Source organism: Lissotriton vulgaris, chromosome 10 (assembly GCF_964263255.1).
Source record: "Lissotriton vulgaris chromosome 10, aLisVul1.2, whole genome shotgun sequence".
Classification (NCBI taxonomy): domain Eukaryota; kingdom Metazoa; phylum Chordata; class Amphibia; order Caudata; family Salamandridae; genus Lissotriton; species Lissotriton vulgaris.
This window is the reverse complement of record NC_141698.1, coordinates 28874832-28899593: the sequence shown is the minus strand read 5'-3', so window position 1 is coordinate 28899593 and position 24762 is coordinate 28874832. Positions and strand designations below refer to the sequence as shown.

At 36.7% G+C, this 24762-nt stretch overlaps 2 protein-coding genes across 4 annotated transcripts in view; one reads left to right on the top strand and one right to left on the bottom strand.

The window, feature by feature from the left end:
- LOC147684397 (uncharacterized) overlaps window positions 1-24762 on the top strand; it is a 118100-nt gene that overhangs the window by 12241 nt on the left and 81097 nt on the right. The gene's annotated exons all lie outside the window — the stretch shown is intronic.
- LOC147684399 (uncharacterized) lies at window positions 9845-23625 on the bottom strand. Of its 2 annotated transcripts, XM_086942340.1 has the most exons (4): window positions 23617-23625; window positions 13508-13945; window positions 11942-12157; window positions 9845-10108 (listed from the first exon to the last, which is right to left on the bottom strand). In XM_086942340.1, exons 2-4 carry the CDS (start codon window positions 13943-13945, stop codon window positions 9845-9847), a joined length of 918 nt encoding a protein of 305 aa, XP_086798466.1. In that variant the 5' UTR covers window positions 23617-23625. The 2 variants fall into 2 exon arrangements, with proteins under 2 accessions (XP_086798466.1, XP_086798465.1); XM_086942339.1 differs by lacking the exon at window positions 23617-23625 and having other exon boundaries at window positions 13508-13970.

The following is a 24762-nucleotide window of genomic DNA, read 5'->3' as shown; positions in this document are numbered from 1 at the left end:
GGTGGATCGTCGTTTTTCTGAAGGTGAAGTGGACGCAGCTGTGGTCCGTCCAGTGGAGTCCAGTGGCGTGGCTGAAGGCGATGTCTTTGCTGGCTGAGAAGACGGCGTCGAGTGTGTGTCCGGCGAGGTGGGTGGGGGTGGACACCAGCTGCTTGAGTCCGAGGTTGGCGAGGTTGTCGAGCAGGGTGATGGTGTTGCGGTCCTTGTTGTTCTCCAGGTGGAAGTTGAGGTCCCCCAGGAGGATGTAGTCAGCGGAGAGGAGGGCGTGCGGGCTGACGAAGTCGGCGATGTCCTCGCTGAATTGTGTGCGTTGTCCCGGGGGTCGGTAGATCAGGGTGCCTCTGAGGGTGGTGTTCGGGTCGGTGCGGATCTGGAAGTGCAGGTGTTCGGCGGTTGTCAGGGTGTCGTCGGTGTTGGTCGTGATGTGGATGGTGTCCCTGTGGATGATGGCGATGCCTCCTCCCGTCTGTTTGACACACTCCTTGTACATCTTGGCAGGCTTTTTCTTTGCTTCTGCACTTTTCATTACATTTCCCAGGATTTGTGTTTATGCGTTTTATATGGGAAAGGATGTGGCGTAGCAGCAGCGTTGCTGACCTCGGAGCATGGAAACCAGGTTTGAGACGCGGAGCCGGCTCAGCATCCTGTGATTCTGGGCAAATCACTTAATCTGCGATCCTTTTTTACATTTAATATTGTTGAAACACTCCGAAGAAAAATTAAACAGAGGCGTGAAGCGGTCGCAAAATTGGGGGAGAAAAACAAGATAAACGTCTTCATAGCTATCCCCTGCACAGCTGGATGGCTGCTGCTATAAAATTCACTGCACCACAGAGACTCACTTCATAATGCCCGTGGTGGTCCTAGGATGATGTGACCACCACCAAACTGTTCAGAACTACATGCTCTTGTTTTTCAGATCATCTTCTGGGTCCTACAGCCATGTCGTGTAGTTCCTATAAAACCAATACAGGATCTGCTCGTTTGGACAACATACACTGTAGGAATGGTGTCTGACTGATTCCGAACACCCCCACCGGTTATGGTGGCCTTTTGTAACAGCTAGCTCACAGTGCCACTAGAATCTCCTCTTACCAAGGGGAGAATAGTTCTTGGCAACCATCAAACACGACAACCCTGATCCCTCAAGAACGTAGAGACAATATACCACTTTACGCTCAGTCACTCGTGCTTACTTAGTCTGTCTTAGAAAGGTACACAGAATAAACAGGCAAGGCGTTTTCAATGAGTATTTATTGAACAGTTGTTATTCTGGTGTAAAATAGATGAGCTGCAACAACCGTTAGACAGTAGCAGAGATATAGGATTAGAAGCACTATGAAAGTAAACCGATGGTAAAGCTCTACCATTTTGCATTAATCACGAATACATACAAGTACTTAAAATACATGATAATAAAAAGATGCGTACTCCTACGATGTCTCCCATAACTAGATGTACCTATGTGTACCTAGCATGTGTGTAGGTGTTAAGCCAAAGATCCCTCTAGGATAAAGTCAACCCCATTACCTCAGGTGAGAGACCGTGGGACCCCATCTTGGTCTCGAGTTGGACACCCCGCGAGGGATGTTAGGCCACTGCGAGCTGGAGTGTCTACATGAAGGAACCTCAGCGTTTCTGGTCAGTGTGTCGGCCAGGAAGTCCTGATCTCCTCTCGCTGTCTTAGCAAGATGTGATGTATATATAACTCGTAGGACTCCCCAGGGATCCTACCTCAATGTATTACTGTGTCAGACTAAGGAGGACGTCGGGCATGAACTTTATACATAGATATTATACAGGAGTTGGTCGTCCTGCTGTGCTTCCAAGTATCCTCGTGCATAATGTATGAAATTTCAAACCAGGGAAAACCCGAGTTCTGAATGCAGTGTTGTATCTAGGTGAAAGGTCAATCCCTGTAAACCGTTATGAGTGCAATGTAGGGAAGAATATAGGTGAAGGGTTGTGAAGTTACCTGGGCCTACATTATGGTACCTATATGGAAAATAACATCCACTCCTCTTCTGAAAGGACGACATAGTTACATTCTCAAAGTACTACTAGGTTGACTAGACACTGGTACGCTAATAGTTTAAAAAACAGATTTCATTTAAAAATAATTTAAAAGGTCTAAAAAATCTTTAAAAAGTTCAAAAGGGAAATTGTTACTGAAGTCATAGCTCTAATGTGTCCGTATGTATAGTTCGAACTACTACAAGCATTTTAAAGTCATGCATGCCCAAAAGAATGTCAATTTTGTTATGGAGTTCCAATTTTCAGTTTGTTTTTCAAAAAGTCGAATTCCTCCCAGCACATGACGGGCCAAATGAGTCAAATGTTTATGTGTCCTGGCTGGTAGACACAACATTATCGTTGCCTGCTTCCGCATACGACGGTCCCTGTAACACCTCTTTCAAATTCTTCCATGACTGAAGCTTTTGTTCTACTGCTGGAAGGGAGATTTCCTTTAGGGTTAATATGTATTTTTGAAAAGAATATAGTTGATGCAGTTCTTATTTTTCTTTAAAAAGGAATCTAAATCTTGCATCCAGTAGATATATGTCACAGACCATACCTTTCAAGTTTAAGTTCTGCTATCGAACATCTTGTGGATTTATGGCTAACGTGTTTTTTTCACCACAAAATATTCATAGTCCATGCATGAAACTCATTACACAGTACTCAAGCCGGAAAAGCTGTTATGTATTTATTTAACTTCAGACGCGGGCCCCGCGATATTGCACATCAGCTCACTTATTTTGCGTGTTGCTAAACATAATGGGTTATGTTGTTTAAAATTCCAACTGTATTAATCGAAGAGATATTTTTCATAGCAATGTCTGTATTGCTTTTCACCTTTGCGTTATTTCTGTTTTAATCATGGTTTAACAGAATTATTTTTGAAAACTTTCTGTAGAGTATTCATGAATGCAAGGCGCAAGTCGAGTCACCATGTCCTACAGGAAATTAGGATGGTTTAATATATATTGGTTTTTCAGCCAACATTTCACTCTTCGCTCCTCTCTCGCATAATCTATTTCCCATTTTCAAGTTTTTTAGTGCCACAAGGTCATACGATTGGCAATAGTGCTATGCAAATATCATCACTCCAATCCATACAAAAAAACGAAAGTAAAAAAGCATTGTCATTTTCAACCCCAAGAGCAAGTGTGAGACCGATTACATTGCAAATGCTTGTTGATAAGTGTTGCTGTCCTTGGAACCTCAGGTGCCATGTACTACTGTGAGCTCACTGAATTTCCAATTCCCTCCTCACCTTTGACTTTCACAAAGGCGAGGCGTCAAGGCTCAATCCTGGAGGGAAGTTGAGGTTAGAAGCTGAGACAGCGATGGACATAAATCAAAGCCCAGTAAGTGGTCTGTCGTCAATGCTTTTGCGTTAAAAAAACGCAGGACTTTTATTCACTGTAAGGCTAATAGTTCATCAGTAAATAAACTCTAGGCCCAACACAACATGGGCCTCATTTATGAGGCTGTGCGTCACTTTTACGCCGCCGGAGCGTCACTTTTTGTGACGCACCAGTGGTGTAAAAAATGCGCCTTGTTGCGCCATATTTACAAAGTGACGCATCTAGGTAGATGCGTCACTTTGTAAACCCCTACGCCAGATTATACCTGCACCATGTATAATGTATGCAGGGGGGGCGTTTTGACGCAAGGAAGGGTCATGGAAGTGACGCAGTGAAATCTATAAGATTTCACTGCGTCACTTCTAGGACACAAATGCGTCAATTTCTTACGCCTGCCTCAGAGCAGGCGTAAGACTGACGCAGGCTCTTTCACATGGGGCTTGCCCCATGGGAAAGAACACATTGCTGGAGTTGCGTCACTTTTGTGACACACTCCAGCAATGCGTCACTTTTGCACCTACAGATACGTCAGAAATACTGACGTATCTGTAACTCCTTGCGACATGATGCGTCATACTGTAAATATGACGCACCGTTAGTGTCGAAGGGAGAGCGCAGTGAAAAGTGATGCATCGCTGTTTTCACGCAGCGATGCGTCACTTTTCATAAATGAGGCCCCATGTTTCTATCCAGGGTTAGGGCACTGGTTTCTGTGCAGTTACAGCCTTGGCTGACCTGTTAAAAGCAGAGCACAGGGAACAGCTGTGTGTTTATGTTCGGGAATTATATTGCAACATTTATAGAGCGCTTACTACCCCTCTGTGGGGCACTGATGCATTTGCACACATGGACAGGACGCCACAATGTGTAAGGTGTGTGGTTGCCAGAGTGTTGTCTTTGTTTTGATCTTATGCTAGTTGCTTTATGAGCAGTGCGTGTAGGGGGGCACGGTTAGGTCTGATTGTGCCAGAAGGCTACTTGCGCCCATCTTTCGTGTCCTTGGGCGTGTGTGCGTCCGCACCAGCACTTCCAGGGAGGACCATTTGGGAAAGATATAGCTCAGGGAGACCCTGGGGGAGGGCAGGCGTGCCAAGCATGGGTGCAGACATTTCTAACCCTCTTGGATATGGGGGGTGCCCATTCCTTTCCCAGAAGGGAAAAGACCTGCAGACATTTGTGAATACCCACAGACTTGCCAGTTTGAGAGATGTTTCATCCAACATCCACAGATATGCCCATTGTCCTGCCCCCTGATTGTAGCCATGACCACTGGAATGATGCGCTTGTGTGTCCGTGGCGATATTTGCATGATTATAGATTTGCCGCATTTGCCACATAATCTATCATTCATTCAAAATCTTTATTCGGATTTATATATCAATCCATGAAAGCAGATCGAAAGCAACTACAAATCACTTAAAATATCCATAATGATTGCTTATCCAGAGACCGTTTAACAATACTCAGGAGTCTAAAATAGACGTGCACATAAAAACATTTAAATGGGAGGGGCCAGAGCCCATTACAAAGAAATAATTCATAGGACTGGGAAAAAGGGTAGATATTACATGCAGCTCTACTCCTATTAAGATAAAAATAAAATCGATATGACAATAAAACTGCAAACATATAAATAACAGGTTCTAGAATGTGCAAAGAAAGACCCCATATGTCTCAATCAGTCCATAAGGTACAGGGATAAATGGTGCTAAGGTGCTAGGTTTTCCTAGTTCCAGGGGCGGCCTTAGGCATGTGCAAGCTGTGCAGCTGCACAGGGCCACCAAACCCCAGGGGCCGCCACGCCAATACATATCCTTAATATAATAATCCTCTGAGGATGGATACATATTTGCATGGCACTTCCAAACACCCTGACCCCCCCCCCCCCCCCTCCCTCTTCACTGGCCTCCGCGCTCCGCCCGCCCGGACCCCCTCTTCCGGGGCACCCTACCTACACTCCCTGCCCAGGGCCGCCATGAGCCGCCCCTGCTAGTTCTAATACAAGCCCATAACAAGCATTGGCATAGCCAATAGGTCTCGCCTTTGGGACTTTTGTTAATGTGTAGTCAGAGCATGCCTTTCCCACGTAGACTCGTCACTGTAGAAACACTTCAGCTCAAAACGCTCGGTCAAAAACTAACGGACCTCAGAGAAGATATTTTTGCAGCCTGTTTATGATGGGGGCAGCTGCCATACCTAAATGAAAGTGCGCCCCAAGCTCCTTAACAGGAGGCTTCTTTGACTTAGATCAGAGACTCTGGACTCCAGGAAGTAAGTAAAAACAATCTCTTGCAGAGTAAGGGAGGACAGATAGAAGGAAGGATGGAGAGATGGGTGGCTGGAAAGAAGGATGAAGGGTTGGATGGAGAAAAGGATGGTTGGGGAAGAGAGTGAATGGAGAAAAGGATGAATGGGTGGATGAAGAGATGTGTTGATGGAAAGAATGATGGATGGGTTGATGAAAGAGGGATGAAAAGGGAAGGAAGGGAGGAGAAGGATGCACCGGAAGGAAGGAGGATAAAAAGAAAGATGATGAGAAGGAAGGGTAGATGGAAAAGGCTGAAAGGAGGATAAATGGCAAAATGTACATAAAGGATGGAAAGAAAGCAGCAGAGAAGAAAGGAAATTAAAGAATTTCAAAAACCCCTAATGGGGGCTATCTCTCGAACGACTGCCTGGTTTGCTTGCCGCATCCACTTGCTCAGAGCTGGCTGGAACATGGCTCAAGGTGGGGTGTGCTGTATTTTTCTGCCTGCTCCCTTGCAAGCGATTCCATGTCCCTTTCGTGGCTGTTTTTTACCCTGCACTTTCCTCAATAAAGACTCCATTCTGAGAGTTACAGGGTTGGTTCAGTTAAATGTGACTGACACCTAAAAGCAATGATTTGGGAAAGGAAACTGGGCATTGGAAACATAGCATCTGGTAACACTGAGTCACCTGGTAACCCCAGATCCAATTCCTAAAGTGGCTTCATGAAGAACTAAGAAATAAGAGAAACAGGTCTTTTGTGCGAGGTATTTGGTCTGAGGTTCAGGGGAGACGTGGGCTCGTTCCGGAGAAGGTGTCATCACAGCTAAGGACCTGGAAATGAGATCTATTTGAGCATCCACTTGTTTCGCCCCCTTGCCCTCCTGATGCTTTAAGGGCAAAGGAAGGCTGTGTGTGCTCTAAACAAACACAATAACAACGGGTGCAAAAGCCCTTTATCCCCTAGGGGCACTTTCTGTGAGTTGTCCCAAGATATACAGGTTAAAAGGTCAGAACTATTGATTCTGCTGCCACGACTGTCACCGCCCTCAACCCTATTGCCTGGTTTGACGGGCAGGGGTCGCTGTCCTCACTTCTGGTGCACTGCCTGGACAGGACAACCTTGTGCTCTATTGGTGGAAAGTCAGAACACATGGAAGGTTATCAGCAGGCGCCTGACTGGAGTTCACTCGAGAACTAACATTGGACATTCAAGGCCGACGTGAAAAAGGTCACGGTGGCAGAGTTGTCCATTTATAGCGGATGCCTTTGTCATCACATCTCATTAATTATTATAGCCTGGGCCACTGGAATTATGCGCTTGTGTAGCCACGACAATATTAGCATAATTGTAGATTCGCTGCATTTGCCACATAATACATCCTCTGCTGCATTATCTTCAGATTTTAACAAAAAATAAATTTCTCGCTCAAACGGTTCAAAAGTTAGTAAAAACGCAGTGTCGTGTTGCTGCACAATGGGAAGACTTTGCAAAGGTTGACTGGCCACCTTTCTGTAGCTCATTGCTATATTTTGGTGTTAAACTGGTAATAATGAGGTACAACTAATGCCCAGACAGTGATAACAAGTTTAACAAGTATTGGCATAGCCAATAGGGTTCGCATTGGGGCCTTATAAGTATTTAATTATGCAGCACAATATCCTTGGTGCAACATCAACTGTTGCATGGCTAAACACTTATAATGTCCCAAATGCGAGACCTATTGGTTATGCCAATGCTTCTTAGAAACAGTCAGCCACACAGTATTAGGAGTTACATAAGAAAACTGGCCATGACAATGCAGTACTCTATTACAGACGTCAACTTTGGGGTTACAGAGACACGGACCAGAGCCTTATTGGAACTTGGGAGTAAACGAGGGTTTGGCTAGGGACCAAAAAAGTTACTTTTTATGACCAGAGTAAGTCCCATGATCGACGGGTATTCTGTATTTTTGTTATTTCTGAGATGCATGACTGTCGTTGTCAAAACGGGCGACATCAACCTAAATCCTCCCCCGTAACTGTCACACCTGGGGACAGGTTCATTACTGATAAGTCTCAGTTGGACGCATTGACTTTAATGGGATCACACAGTAAGGCAACTCCGCTTTTATCAAATGATTAAGTTGTAGTTGGAAAAACTCCCTAAGCTTTGAACGTCCGCATCTCTGAAGTGCTACCCGCTGGGACAGAGCGGCTCAGCGACTGCCCTGGCCTTGGCTTGCTCTGGGAGGGGGTCGGTGAGACACGGTACATCGATAGTATTGGGCAGAGGAGGGTAGGGTTGGAGCAGAGTAATTCGCATATGAGTCTTCCGCCTCAACCATAAGGGCCTGCTAGGCAGTTTCCGATGCTCCGGGGACCTGGGTCCATGTCAGCCCACACACGGAGCTCCGAGGCACGCTGGGTGAGCTTCGCCCGCCTCGCACAGTTTGTAAATAAATATTGGCGGCCTGAGAGGAGGCACCATCATGTGGACACTGCACGCAAGTGCGCGAGCCACCAACAGTAGCCCAGCCGCCATTCCAAAGAAACCCAGCAGCGAGGGGTGGCAGGTTAGGGCTTACCCAAAGCAGTCATGCTTTCTGTCCCCTTGGTTTCCCAGGTGCACACAGTCAATATAGTTTTATGTGGGTATAGCCATGGACACATCTCTATTTTACTTTTATGAAGACCCTGTGCCTTGTGTAAGTGCATAAGTAAACCGCCTTCCCTCCAAATGTAATTGGACGCGCCCTTGCAGTGGTGCAATGCCCTTTAGGAAAATCAACAGAATAAATTACATTAGGTTCTGTAGTGTACTGGCATGATTCTGCTGAAAAAGTCATTGTTTTGAGCTGCAATGTTACACTTTTTTAAACAGAGAGAAACATAGTATAACTGTAAATGCAACAAGCGCTGAAAGCCAACCGCGGCTGCGAAAGTTAAAGCAACGCAGGAGCAAGCAGAGGGCATGTACAGTGTTTACCTTGCGGGAGCGGGCAGCGGCGAGCGTGGTTATTGCTAACAGATGGCACCACTGCTTGCTCGTGCAAGGCAAACGCTCTGCATGCACAAGTACTCATTGGAAACAGTGCAAAACATGCACGAGTTTCCAAGAAAGTACAGTGCGATGCCAAGAGGTCCCTCCTAAGCAGCGTTTGCGCGCTGCGTAGGCGAGACCTAAACATGACTAAACAAGCATTTGCAATGCAATAGGTCTCGCAATATTTAAATTTGAGCTATTATTATTGTAAATGGCAATGCTTTTTGCTTTTTGTTATAGTTTTTTATTTAAATAAAAAGCAACATATAAGTATTTGTTGTTAATATTATTTATATAGTATGTTAATTTATTTGCATAAAATACTAGAAGAATTTCTTAACAAAAAAGTTTCACTTGATAAAATGTTTATTTGTACATTTTAATATCAAATAGGCAAGTGTGAACCACACAAATATATTGTGCAAACAGTGCAAAACATTTTAGTTATAAATATTTTTGTTTTCTGAGGTAGTTTGTAAGAAAATGGTTGTAAAAGGCAAACACTCAAATTCAAATGTAACATATAAAAGTACAGTTATAACTATTAAACATACATTAATAGTATAGTATAATTGTAAACACCACAAAATTGTGCAAACAGGGCAAAATATTTTAACCATAAATATTTTCGTTTTATGAGGTAGTTTGTAAGAAAATGATTGTAGAAGGCAAACACTCTAATTAAAATGTAACATATAATGGTACAGTTATAACTATTAAACATACATTAATAGTATAGTATAATTGTAAACATCACAAAATCGTGCAAACAGGGCAAAATATTTTGACCATAAATATTTTCGTTTTATGAGGTAGTTTGTAAGAAAATGATTGTAAAAGGCAAACACTCTAATAAAATGTAACATATAATGGTACAGTTTTGGATAGTAAACATACATTAGTAGTATAGTGTAATGGTAAACATCATATAAATATTGTGCAAACATTGCAATGCTGTTGTACTCTTACTGTTCTTTTTTTTTTATGAACATGGTTTTTCAAGAAGCGACTTTTACATTCTAAATTAGGTGCAGTATATAAAAGTACAATTTTGCACAAAAATATTTCTTTGTATTAGTATCATTTGTATACTTTCAAAGAATGACTTTAGAGATGGAAATACACATGTGATAAGTGTTCTAGGCAAAAAAAATTTTTTGTAGTAGTTGAAGGAAATTTTTTTGTTGTCATTTTTTCTTTATATTTGTTCAAGGACATCTGTGATGCATCCATTGCAAAACAAGACTTTTAGTTTAATGGGTAAATATGCCATTAGTGCATCCTCAAAGTTGTCAGTCTCTTGTTCTATTCCTAAGAAGTCCATTAAAGCAATATTCACAATGTCTATTGACTGTAAATTTTCGTTTGTTTCCACTTGAGCTGTCATCGTAGTATTTTCCTGTAATATTTTTTCAACTCCATATAAGGTAATGAAAATTGTTTCCTTTGGAGGTTGCACAACCTATTGAAAAATTGTTGTAAAAAACCATTATTGTTATATTTGCATTATTTCTAAAATATATGCAAGTGTTATAAATGCAATACATCAAGTTGTAGAAAAATATTTACATACTTCGGCAGCATACATTAAATGAAAAGTCAATATTATAAATAGAGGTACTTGTAAGTAGCCTTTTATTTTATCGAGATAGTGGCAATCTTGTAGTCTATATATATTGGTAGACATGTAATAGGTATGTTGCGGGCATTATTTTACTAAATCATCAGTGTATTTACATTTTTATTGATTTAGTAAAATAACAATTAAGTTTTTTTTATATGTGTAGGCATATAGATGTATATGCTTTCTTTGTAGATTTTTTTTGTATTGGTATTTTACAATCAAATTTCTCTAATTGTAAAATACTAAAATAATTTGCATGCATTATATGCATGTACGTAGACTTATGGTAAGATATGCAAAATTGTGATTGCATATTTTGTTTAAGCTATTGCATTGTAGTATATTATGGGGGTGCTACAGGATGTTTAAGTAACATGCTTGCTTGTTGGAATTTTCTATTTGGAATTCAGTCTCAGTTTCAAAATGCTTGATTCATTTTGTACACTTACAATTATATAGCAACATTCATGTATAATTGAAGTCACTTTTATAAAGGATTACAGCATGATAAAAGATGCTAAAACAATTACATTAATACATTCATATAGCTAATCAAGATAAAAACCTCAAGAAGAAAGTAAGCACTAAATGTAGCATCAATGTAAACATTGCTGCAGGGCATGCCAAGTTGAATAGTACTAAAGAAGAGGCCTATATAGGATGTAAAGTACAGTAATATGTGCAAAATAAGCCAAGATTTGATATAGCATTTAGCAGCAATTTTGCAAATTAATGCAAAGACATATCATATTAAAAATAATCATTTATATATAGCAGTCTTTTTTAAACGTTTGATATAGCATGCAAATAGATGGTATAAATATGATACCTATGCTAGGCCTAAAGTGCCATAGTATGTGCAAAATATACAAAAATTGAATGTTATATTAACAGGAATTTTTAGCATCTAGTGCAAAATTTGACAAGTGAGGTAGTATCAGTTGGAGAGAGGTCTAAACTGAGAATAAAGTGCAATAGTGTGTGCAAAATATGCAAGGATAACTAAAGTGCAATTAATAACGTCTCTTACGTATTTTAGTAGCAACAAAAGAATGGCCTAAATCTGGCATAAAGTGCAAGTATGTTTAAAAATATGCAATTATAAGTAAGGTGCAATGTCAAAGTTTCCTATGTATTTAGCAACAATTATATATAGAAAGTTTTAAAAGGTATAGGTCCAGAGGGGTACAAAGCCAAGGGAACAAAGATAATGAGATCTAAAGAGATAATTATAACTAAAGTTCATGTGTATGAGAAATGCAAAACGTTTTGCAATAGCTTACAGGGGTAAGTAGGTGTCTGTTTTAATGCAGATCATATTATAATTGATTTCCTGTGCTCGATATAGTTAAGAATATAAGTTGCTAGACGGTAACATATATTAGGGGTTGACAGGTCAAATAAGAGTTGCATTGCAACTTATATCACACGTATTGTTTTTCTAAAAATAGTTGCTTTATATAAAACTTGCTAAAACTAGTATAAAAGTTGTAAAGTGGTAAAAATTGGCAGAAAATCTGTTTCGATCCAATTGCATGGGCACAGGCTTATTTAGTTTACTCCAAAAATACATTTGTACATATTGTTACCTTGCCTGAAAAACATTATTGTGTGGAAAAAAGGATTAAAAAGGATAACATTGGTGTTGTATAGTTTAGAAATTTCACTTACTTGTATGATTGTATGTCTTGTCGTATTTAATATTTTTTCTCCGCTAAATTCGTGTACAGTCATATGAGTTAGCTGTACATATGTTCCCAGATTAAAAATAAAGTCTGTTGCTTTTCTCCACAGACTTATCTTAACAGAGTCGGTAGCATCTTTTATAGTGATGCTTCTTATTTTTGTTTCTTGTCCTTTAACAATTATGATTCTTGTATCTTCAATCTGTAATTTAAATTTTGTTTTTAGTATTGAGTTAATGCAGTCACATTTATGTATTGTTTTAATTTAATAAATCTGTTTACACATTTTTATTAGGACTATATACTTTTGTAAAAGAATAGCATTTGTTTTAAGCAATCAATATTTATTTGTAAATTATTTACTCACCTTATATTTAGTTGCGATTTGTTCTTTTGCCCTTATTGTAAGTGTATTGAAACTATCATGTTTAAAGTACTTTACTTACCTTAGTATTACATAAATGTGTTACTATCATACTTAAAGCGCTTTACTTACCTTATAATTGAAATTGTTCGTTGCTGTATATTTGTAAACATTGTATTAGAGTTTTTTACTTACTTTACTATTGAAAGAAATGCTATTTTCATATCTGAAGTGCTTTACTTACCTCTTAATTTAAATTGATTGTTGCTGTATATTTGTAAACATTGTATTAAAATTTTTAGTACAAAATAGTATTAAAATGTATTTCATACTGGATAAAATTGTATGCAGAAAGCATTTTCACATTGGTTTTTGTTATTGTATTTAATCTTAACTGTAATTACTACCAAATGTAAAATGCTTTACTTACCTTATACTTGATAGGTAATTTTTACTCTAAAATAGTATCATTTGTCTACAATTGTTTGCTAGTTAGCATTGTTAAAACTCTACAAAGCATTGGAAGAATTTGTGGTGTAGAATACTGCAAATGCCATTTGCTTTTCGGAATGAATATTTATTAAAGAAGCAAGCATATATAAAGGGCTTTACTTACCTTATAGTTGGTATTTAATTGTTATTCTTAAAACTTGTATTTTGTTTTGAAAATTGTTTGCAAGTAAGCAATGTGATAGCTCACTTAATATTAAAGAATATTTTTTAGGCAAAGTACTAATTCAATTTTTTCATAGAATGTAACTTTTTAGGAAATGCAAACATATGTAAAGCGCTTTACTCACCTTATAATAACTACTGATTGGCTGTATTTCCAATGATTTCTGGGGGCAAAGTACTAATTCAATTTTTTTGTAGAATGTAATTTTTTAGGAAATGCAAACACATGTAAAGCGCTTTACTTACCTTGTAATTACTATGGATTGGCTGCATTTATAAATTTTTCTTGGATATTTGGTAATAACAGTTGAAAATAACATTGGATATTTATTATGTTCATATAGTATAGCATGTACACTGCAAATTATTTATACATATGATTATATGCAAATTATATGTACAATTGCATAGCAAACAGTTATATATAGGCATTTGTGGAAATGTTTTTTGGGCATTACAAAGGAGATGAATTGCAAATATCATAGTAATAGCAAATAATTTACTGCATCTTACCTCTGTTACTGTTCCAGATACACTTAGTAGTGTTTTTATGGCAGCTTCGCGTACAGCCTTAATAGGAGAGACTGGCGGTGCCACTGGATTTAAAATATACTGTGCTTCCTGGATAAGAGATCGCGAAATAGAAAGTGCAGGCATTCTTGCAATTTTTGTTTTTTTGGTTATCAATATTACACCATCTTTCAAAATGTAATTTCTAATCATGAGTCCATTTTGTTCTTTTGTTTGTTGATAGTATTCTTCATTATAACAAGTTGATTTAATACATCCAGTTTCATCTGCAAGTGACATGTGGTACAATACTTTATTCTCATTTTTGGCATTTCTGTAGTAAGTTTTAGATGAACATTGTATAACGTTGACACGGACTCCTTTTTGATATGGTTTGGCATCTACTTGTCTGTCGTTCTTGAGTTCTTCAATAGAAATCATCTGTAAAATATAATGCATTAAGTTAGAATGGTAGATAATGTTGTAAAATAAATATATACAGACAGTAATGTAATGCTTTATTTAGATAGCTATCCATATAGGTTTGTGATCACTGTAATATGATTCTAAAGTGCCACAATTTATAAAGCATGTATTTGTAAAAATGTGGTCTAATAAAGAATTGTAGTCTGTCGTAGCTGTTGTTATTCTTTGTTCGCAATTGAAATATGTTAGCATGTGACTTAAAAGTAATTTAGCATTGTGTGTTGTTTGTAGTAAATCAATATTGAAGTCACCCATTATTATATATTTATGGAGTGGGTATGCATTCATTGTAGTTGTCAATATTGCTAAAAATGTTTCTGTTGGCACTTTGGGTTGTTTGTAAACAAATACTATTAAGTAATTTGTGTTGTTTATTGTTTGTGTTATTGTCAGTATGTCAACTTGTTGTGTTGTAGTAAATATTGGATTTATAATTATTTGTGCTTTGGAATAGATTGCAATTCCATGTTTTGTTTGTTTATTGGAAAAATTGTCAAATATTACACAATTATAATTATCTATATTATATGCATTGCTAGGTGTTTTGTGTGTTATATTAATTTCAGTTAAGCATAATATGTCTGCGCTTAATATGTTATTATCAGCATTCATTGATTTGAAATGTTTTTGTAATGATCTTATGTTATGTGTTATTATTGTAAAGTATTTGCTATATTGTGCTATTTGTGTTATAGATATATCTAATATCATGTCTGTTTTTAAGCGTAGCATTTCTTCATGTACTTTATAATGTGTTGCTATCTTATTTTCATTGAAATTTTTCAAATATATATTTTTCAATGATTTTGCTCGACTAATTGCTACATAATGTAAGTGATGTGTTTTGATGTTATTAAAATGTATATATAATGGTTCTATTGTCTGTCCTTGTGTTCTATGTATAGTACGTGCTGATGATTGTCATATGGGGAATTGTTTTCGTATAATAGTGATACATTTTTTGCTGTATTGAAATTGACGAGAAATTTTAAATATTGGTGTCCAAGCATTAGAAATACTTGTATGAAATAGATGCTTGTTTTGTTGTCTTGTTTGTGTACCTATTTTCTGATTGTCAAAAAATATCCAAATAATAATTGGGATATCATCTACACAATCTACATACTCAACTATGCCTGTTGCACCATTAGTTAAACCATCATTAACATTAATGTTTGAAGTTAAATCATATCGTAATTTTATTGCAATATGTAATGTCCTTGATAAATTCATTGTTTGTGTTGCATTTGTAGGTAATCTTTCTAGTATTGCTTCTTTTGCCATTGCACTTAGGTCTCCTGCTACTGTATCTATTGCTATTGTTGTGTACACAGCATAGTGTTTGATGTGTTCTTGTAAAACATTATTATTAATTTCATCTACTTCTTTATTTGTACCCATGATATATGGTATTGATTTCATTGTATGTAAGTCAGGTTGTATTTCGCGAGTCTTTAATGTTTGTATATCATCATTAGTATGTTCACCTATTCTTAGTCTATTAAGCATTTCTGCAAATGGTAAATCATTTATTTGTCGCATTATTTTAGTAAGTTCATATAATTTGAAATTTGCTTGCCACAAGTTTGTACTTAATGGTGCATACATGTGTCTTGAATTTTCAAATATATATGAATCAAAAACAGGTTTCAATTGGTAAAAGTCTCCAATAGCTATTATAGAAATTCCTCCAAAAGTATTGTTTGAGGCTTTTATTTCTTGCATTCTATTGTGTATAAAAGTGAGCATATTTGTTCCTACCATTGAAATTTCATCTATTACTAATACTTTTAAATGCATTAGTTTGCTTTGTAGTGCTGCTCTATTTTCATGTGTTAATTGTTTATATGATAAAGTTTGTGAGATTGGAATTTTGAATGTGCTATGTAATGTTTGTCCACTAATATTATGTGCTGCTTGTCCTGTTGGTGCAGTAAGCAAGATATGAATATTGTCTGGATTTTCTCCTGCTTTGGTATTGTAGTATCTTAGTAATGTTTGGTAAAGTGCAGTTATGAGAAAACTTTTACCTACTCCAGCACCTCCAGTACAAAAAGTAAAGAAATTTGTTGTTTGAGTTTTGAGCCAATGTAAATGGTGATACACAAAATTTAGTTGCTCAGATGTTAAATTTTGCATTATGTTATTGTATTCTTCTTCAGGTAATAAATTATTTACCAGTAAATCTTCTTCTGTTGTGCTTCTAACTCCTAAATCTAGTGACAAGTCGTAGTTTACATTATCATCATTATGTGCAGGTATTTCACTGTCATCTATTGGTATTTGTTCTGTTGGTGATGCTGGTGATATTAGTGTATTGTCATTATTATGTTCTACATCATCATAGGGTGTTATATTTTGCTTGTTATATAATGAAAAATTATTATCAATTTCTATTTGTAACTCCAGGTATCTTTCGTAGTATGTATCTTTGTCTGAAATTATATTACTTTCTATTCTCCAGGGGTAAAAAAGCATTAATAATTCCCTGTAATAGTCTTCAGGTTCATTAATTTTATTAAATTTGCGATATCGTATTATTTTATTTTTTTTACGGCAAGTGTATTTTTTAGTAGTTTCATTGGAAGTTAATTCATTTATTTCAAGTTCTTCATCATCAGAACTATAAAAGTTTGTTTCTAACAGTAAATTATCATAACTGTTTTGTACTTTTCTTATTTTAGTCTTTGGTACTATATCATATTTAGATGCATAATCAGCTAAAGTACATGTTTCTAATGTTATTGGTCGTTTGCTATACTTATTAATTATATTATCAAGTTGTATTTTTGTTGATGTTTCTGGCATCATGTTAATTGTATGCATGTCTTTCATTAAGTACGTCCGTTTGTCTGGTAAACTTGTATTAATAAATAAAAATGATCTAGAGCTTTTCCTTAATGGCATTTGTAGAATTAGATAAGCAGCTTCTTGTGCACTAATTTCAGTGCAATTCAAAAATTTGTTTCCAATATGCTTTAATTGCTCTTTAATGTTTACATTATGAGAGACTTCTTTCGCGGCTTGTGCTATTATTTTGCTTAATCCTCGTTGAGATTTACTCAAATATGATACAATATATACTGCACAAGCATATGCATCTAAGACATATTGTATATCTATGTTAGCTTGCCATGCCTGTAATATTATTCTGTTGTAATTATTAATAAAAGATTCAGCTGGTGTTCTTTGCAAAAATATAGTTGTTTTGTTTATTTGTAAGCGTATGCATTTTATATATTGCTCTTCTGTCAATTCTATTTTGTGTAGAAACTCTTCATATGTGTAATGTGGAAAGCTTTCTGAGGACATAGTCGAATAGATAATATCAATTTGTTGCTTTGCAATTGTATCTTTTTTTTTTTTTTTTTTTTTTTTTTGAAAACCTTTATTGGTGCATCCACAGAAATACAAATACGGGCCCACAACCCTGAGGCCGGCCACGAAAACTGGTTGAGCACAGGTGCAAGCAATACGAGGGCGCAATAGCACGGCAATATCAGGAAACAATAAGTCATCAGTTACACTGGAAAGTACTGGCCGTCACGCCCGAGGAGCAATGAGGTTAATTTTAAAATATGTAAAGTCTAGAAACCAAAGAAGGATAGGTACAAAGGAGATCCGAGTCCGTATTTTGGTCCCACATGAGTAGGCAGCAGGAATAGTAGCAACAGTTACATGAAACACCCCTTCAGAGTGGCAATACAGTAAAAACAAAGCGGACAGCAGGAACTACGCTCGTGCCACTCCCAGCGCCGCCCACTCCCAACCATCCTCTATCGAGACCCAGAAAGGAAAACAGTGTGAGAAAGCGCAGAAATAAGAAAAAGGCCCATAGAAATCAAAAAGAAAAATAAATCTACCCCCCCACCCTACACCAATGCGGAGGCTACGGCCTACCCCCCCCGACAATGTGCCTGTCGCCCCATAAGGAACCCGAAATGCAGTTCAAAGAAAGGAAGAGAAGAAAGAAAAAGAGGAGAAAGATAATAAGGGAATCCAGAAGAGAGGAGAAGAGACAGCAAGAAATGCCGAAGGAAGGAAGAAGGGAAACAAAAAAGGGAAAAATGTCACGATTGAATATAGGGAGGGAGAAAAGATCAAGCTAATCTACCCCCCCAAAAAAAAAAAGGGGGATGCGAGGAGGAGCCCACCCAATAACAGGTCTCCCGGACTCTCAGCCCCCCGCCACCCTAGCGCCCCGTGTAATAAACCAGCAGCGTCACGTAGGAAGGAGGAGCAATGCTGAAGAGACAGACAAACTAAACCGGAGCAGCCCCAACACAATCCCCGCCCGCCCCTGTAACCAACACCTCAATGAAAGCCTAGCCCTGGCCCGATTTAGGACGTCCCCCCGTGCCCGCCCACCCCGAGAAGCCTGGTCCAGCAAGAAGAAGGAGAGAACCCTCCCCCACATGGTCAAAGAAACAAAATGGCCACTCTCGACAATAGAGAAGAGTCTCTAGAACAAAGAAAGTACGCCAGTCCCAAACCAATGCATTAGAGAAGTCCAGCGGCCAGATGTAACTCACATCATCTCCCAGAGCGTTAAACAGTGAGGCCCCCACAAAAGAAGGACAGGCCGACAGGATAGGCATACTTAACGACATCAGTCTCTGGGGCTCCGTGGGAAGGGTTTCGCTCCGGGCTGGAGAGGGAGACAAAGTATCAGCACGCAAATGAGAACATTGTAGCCCAGTTTCCTGAACATCACGAGGCTGTCGAGAAAGTCCACACTCGTCCGGCAACAGTGTCACACTGACCGGGATCAGGGGAGGCTGTGTAGCGGAACAAGGGAGGAGGATGGGCAGAGGACTCTCCGAGCCAGCAAAGCAGCCTGCGATCTTCTCTCCCAACTTTAGCGCGGTCACACGCCATTCGCACCGCAGCTCATCCAACGCCAGAAGAACAGAGGCGAGGGTAATCCGTGTGGGGTCGTCCATTTCTGCCAAAGTATCTGTCCCCTCAGACAAGACAGCCTCACTGCTTCGCCGTCGAAGGGAAGCCAGGGCGCCACCCTCCATCACCACAAAGGAGCCCCCACTTTCGAGCAGTTAGCGTCCCCAGACTGTGCCTGGACAGGAGAGCAGGAGCCACTTCCCGGAGCAGAATAGGACCACGCATGCAGACTGCAAACAATGGGGGGGGGGGGGGCTCCTTGCCGGCCGATACCGGGGAGGCGAGGAAACGAGGGGGCTACGACCGCTGAGGCGCCCACGGCGTGCGCTAAACAAAGAGGGGGTGTCTCACCGCTGGGTCCGTGGGAAGCGGGGCAGAAGCATCGTCGGCAGGCAGAGCCAAACACAAGAGCCCGTCAACACAAAGGCTGATCCTCCCGTCAGCCAGTTCAGGATAGCAGAACCTCCGCTGCGCTATCGTCTCCTGCAGACACAGCAGGCACTGGCGGCGCGTTGCGATGCGGGCACAGGTCCGGGCCAGGGTCGCCTTCCACACCACTCTCGACGGTTCTCGGTCCGCCGAGCAGGCAGAGACACCGGAGGGGCCCCTCCGGAATCAGGATTCCTCCTTGCACAATCCGCCGGTGCGAAGGAGCAGGATAGGGTTCAGGATAAGTGTACGGGAAGCAGGGGCGCCGGGAGCCGGGAGATCACACGTCCGTCTCCGCGGCCATCTTGGCTCCTCCTCCAATTGTATCTTTTTTATCTAATTGTAATGGCTTTAATATTTTAGTACATGGCATAGGATATTTTGGGTATTGATATTTGCAAATCTTTTTATGTTTTATACGACAATTTTTAGTATGTCCATGTTTCTGCAATGGAAGTAAACATTCAAAGGACAGTTCTTCTGTTTTTTGACAAGTTATATGTTTGTTAATAAAAGATATAACTTTGTCATCTTTGTCTATGCTATATTGTGGTGCATTATTTACCCAAAGTAAAGCATGTATATGTGGTGATCCTCTTTGTTGAAATTCAACTCTGTAAAAATAATCTGATACTTTACCTATTGGATTACTCTTGTGTAATAATATGCAGTTAAATAATTTCTTTACTTGATAATCAAATTGTCGTGCACAAGTAATAGGATCTTGTTGTATTAAACTACATTTACTTTCCCAAGACATACTTTTGAATTCTTCTCTGGTGCATTCTTTAAGTTTCTTTATACGTAACAATATATTAATTAAGTGATACCATTTTGTTTCTGCTGCAGACAAAGTCAAAAAAAAAGTTGGAATGCCCAATTGTCTTATCATAGCAAACAAATCACGTTTGCAATTTTCCCAGTAAGGAGGAGAACTGCGTATTGTTTTCAATATTTTGTATCCCTCATTAAAGTGCAATATAGTTTGTAAATTTTCTTTTATGTCTTTTACTGTTATTATTTTGCCATCTGTAAAATGTTTTCTAAGTGATATAAATATTTTATCTTGTATTTGTTTAATTTGCAATTTTTTTAATTTGAAAAACAGATTAGTTATATTATTAGCTACTCTCTTATCATAACTTCTTAATTCCACTTTACATATTGTACTATAATGTACTGATACATGTCTATCTTCATTAGCTGTTCTACGTTTACCACAAAATATTGTAGGAAATGCTAAATATTCTGAATCTTTATCCTCAAATAATCCACGTGGTGTATTATGCTCAGCAGGTGCCAAACTCAATACAATTCTGTTATCGTCTGTTATTGTTTCATTAGTTAATAATGTATCTAAATTGCCTACAGGCATGTTGTCTGTACTACTTGAATCATCACTACTATTAGATGTTTGTAGACTATTTGTTTCAATTGGAACATATTCCCAATCTGAATTTATAGTTACTCCATATTCTTTAAACAAATCACTATTGTATGCTAACCATGAAGCTGCTCTTTTAACTATATTTGGTCTTACATTTTCATAGTGTGTGTATGATTTGTACTGTAATTTTCTTTTTAATTTAATTGGTATTGTCATAGTATCACTTATTTGTCTTGGTAATATTGTAACGGTGGTCATAACATCGGCTGGAACGTTTACTACAGCACCTGTTAAGGATTTTTGAAATCCACGTGGCAGTGTTTTAATTTGTAAAAAAGGTATTCTTGGAGATATTAATCTTTCTTCTAAGTCATACAAATGTAATTCAGGTGGTATATCAGGGAAACTCATGCCATTATAAACTGAACATGGTGGTATTTTATTTTGAATAATGTACTTATAGCATGTATTACATGAATAATTACTTGGCTGGTTACTAATATTACATAATATAAAAGTCTTGTTGTGCATTATATTGCAGATATTTCTAACTGATTCTTTATGCCACATTTGGTTACAAATAGTGCATATATATTCAGGTCCATAATAGATTTCATTAATAAAATGATCTATGATGGACTTTGTAGCTGGTTCATTAATATTTGTATTCTGTGTTACATGTAATGCTACATTTTCAACAAAAGAATCATTATTTTTTGTTTGGCTAATAGTAGCGTCCGGTATTTCTGAGTAGTCATTACAAATATTAGGGCTTATAGTATGTTCTGTTTTATTTGTTTGTTGTAAACTAATATTATCCTTCTTGGTAGTAACATTTACTCTAATATCTATAGGAGTAATAGGTATAGTTTCAGATGCTAACTTAACACTATAATGTATTATCATATGTGCAAGTCCTTTTTTATTTTGTGTAATTAGTCTCCTCTGAGTTTTTTGAAAAGAACTTTTAAGTATTGAATTAATAGTAATTGGTATAATAGTTAGTGATATTGATTCATAAATTAGGGGCAAGATGTTATTTGAAAGCATTGTTAGATGCTTAACTAAATGTGTTATTGTTGTACTATGTAAAAGTATTGTTTTGCAATTATGTGTTTCCTGACTATGTGATGTTGTATTCAAATAATAAGTAAAGTAGTTGTTATCTTGTTCTGTAATAACAAATACAATTTTATTCAAGTACATTATGACAGAATTATATGTAGTTAATGTATTTTGTAAAGCAAATGTAATATTTCTTTGTAAAGTATCATTCTGTAATATTATATGTATTTGTTTTTTTTTAAGCTGAATTGAATATGTTGTATTATTATATTTAATGTATTTAGGTATGTCATTTATGTCTATATTTCGTGTTTTATAAAACATCAGCATGTCTTCATACATTTTTTCGCCAAGTTGCATTATATTATGTATCTCTTGTATGGACCAGTTTTTCATAAATGTTAATTTGTTGTAAAGTACAGCAAATATAATATAGCAAATATATAAGCTATGTAGTTCATTATCTTGAAATTTTGTTTTTAAAATGCTATTATTTACTTCCAATAACTTGCTATTACCTGTAAACTCATTATTGACAATGCTTATATTACTAACATGTAATGCTTTGTTTGAGAGTTGTTCGATATGACTATTTTTTAGATTTTTTTGCGGTAACATTACTGACTTTACTTTGGCTAGTATCCAATGTTATATTTGATAGTAATTGCTCTTTTAAAATTAACTCTTCTATATTTGTTTTATTCTTTGATATTTTCTTTACATCTTTTTTAAAATTTTGCAAGTGTTTAGTAACTTCTGTTTCTTTGCTAAGAACAGTAATTTTTTGTTTTTTACAACGTTTACTATTTTTAATTTTAGTGGAAGGTCTTTTTGTTGCTGTTTTTATTAAAGTAGTCGTTTCAGATAATGTATTTAAGGCTGATTTACCTACTTCGATATTTGTAGCATTTTCTGTAAGTGTACTTTGCAATCTAGATGTTGATGCTTTAACATTCTCAATGTTATTGCTATTTTGTTGTACATAAATGTTTGCTTTATGTACAAAAAAATTTGTTTTATTTTTTAATTTTTTTTCTTCTATTTTTAAAGCACGATTAAATGATTTTTTTAGTATTTTCTGAATATTTATTGCCGTTAATTCAAACTGGACATCTCCTGCATTAAATGCTTTGATGCTATTTGCTAAATTTTTAATATACTGAATTACTTCTTCAAAAGTTTTTTTTTTAAGTAGTACACATGTGCCATCATGTTGTGGCATTCCAGTCTCATTTCGGCTATGTGAATCAAATACAAAATAGCTATCTTCATTTTTAAAAATAGATATAACATAGACATCCATACAAAGCAATACTCCAGAAGCTGTTATTGTTAAATTTAATGCTTCTTGTATGTCTGGATATATCAAATCAAAACGTGTAAATATATTACCATAGTAAGCTTCTCCTAATTTAATTGCATAAATATCATTTCCATGTGTAATATATTTAGGCAGATCATCAGGATGCATATAATCCTGTTTATTGATGGAATGCATCTCTAAATATAATGCATTTCCAAGATCCATTATATTATGTAAATCTTCTGCATCCCATATATTAGCTATTTTATTTTGGTTGTGAATAATAGCAAAAGTACTGTTTGGAAGGCATTGTTTGCCTCTTGAATGTATAGAAAACTTTTCATGGCCTTGATGGTATTGAGCTTGTATGCTATTATGCATTATTTTATATTTACAAAAGGTTATTTGTATGTTAATATTTTACAAATTGTATGTATTTACTAAATATATTGTATATCTACAATTTTGTACAAATAATAACAAGTAGTCTGTTTTATAGGTTAGCTTTTAAATGATAATAACAATAGAAGAATAGATCTTTACCTTATTGTTTTCTTCTTCTTTATTTGAAGTACCTGAAATACAAAGTTTTGTTGAATATAATTAATAATATGTACATATGATATATTTGTAATATAATAGCATTAAAACAATATGCATGTTAAAGAACATATATTTTAAGAAACATGTTGAACCGGATGATACCAAGATGTTATAATAAACTTTTGGATGATTTAATATAATAATATATCAAACATTTAATATTTATTTGGAGATGATTGCTGTAATATTGCACAAATATATTATATACAGCATCATTAATACATTCTATATCATTTAAAAGTATATATAAGTAGCATCTTATTGTCTATTTAGCTATGCTGGTGCTTTCAGGCTGCTTACATATTAGTCCTTACCATAATATTATAATGTTTAATTACTCAATCCTACTATAATGTTAGGCTTGTATTTCCATAAAAGAATAATTATACATATTTTGTTATTAATTTTTAATGTAAATCTGATAACAGTTTAAAATACTAGCATTTCTAATGCGATATATTTTTATAGTAAGTTTCACCTAATTGCTTTGCTAAATATTTGAACAGCTACTGCAACAAAAGAATACAAATAGCAAGCTCAAAAATGTGTATCTTTGTTTTCGTAGCAATAGTGGCATGCTGGCTTTATGAATTAGTGTGAAAGTTAGGTGTGCCATATTGCAATTGATATATCTGTAAATTATAAAAATGTTAACATAATGCATGCACAGCTTTGTGATATGTGTGTCTGTGGAAGTCATGCATTGATGGCTGGATGTTTGTCTGTTTATTTGAAATATGCCGTTTTAGTTGTTGATGTTTGCCTGGTGAAAGCATATATTGAATGTTGTTGATGTTTTTTTTGTGAAAGCATGCATGACAGATGGTGCTGTATGTTAAGTGGAATAGTGCAGTGTTATCTTCTAACAGAATAAAACATGTCAGTGTTCATTATTCACAGCATGAAAAACACCTGACAGCTTAAAATACTTGCATTTATAATGCAATATGTGTTATATTTATTAATATGTTAGCTATTAGCATTGCTAAATATTTGAACATCAAATGCCAAAAAATGGTATAAATAGAAACGATAAAAGATATGTTTTTATTTTTGTTGCAATAGTGGCATGTTGCATTTCAGATG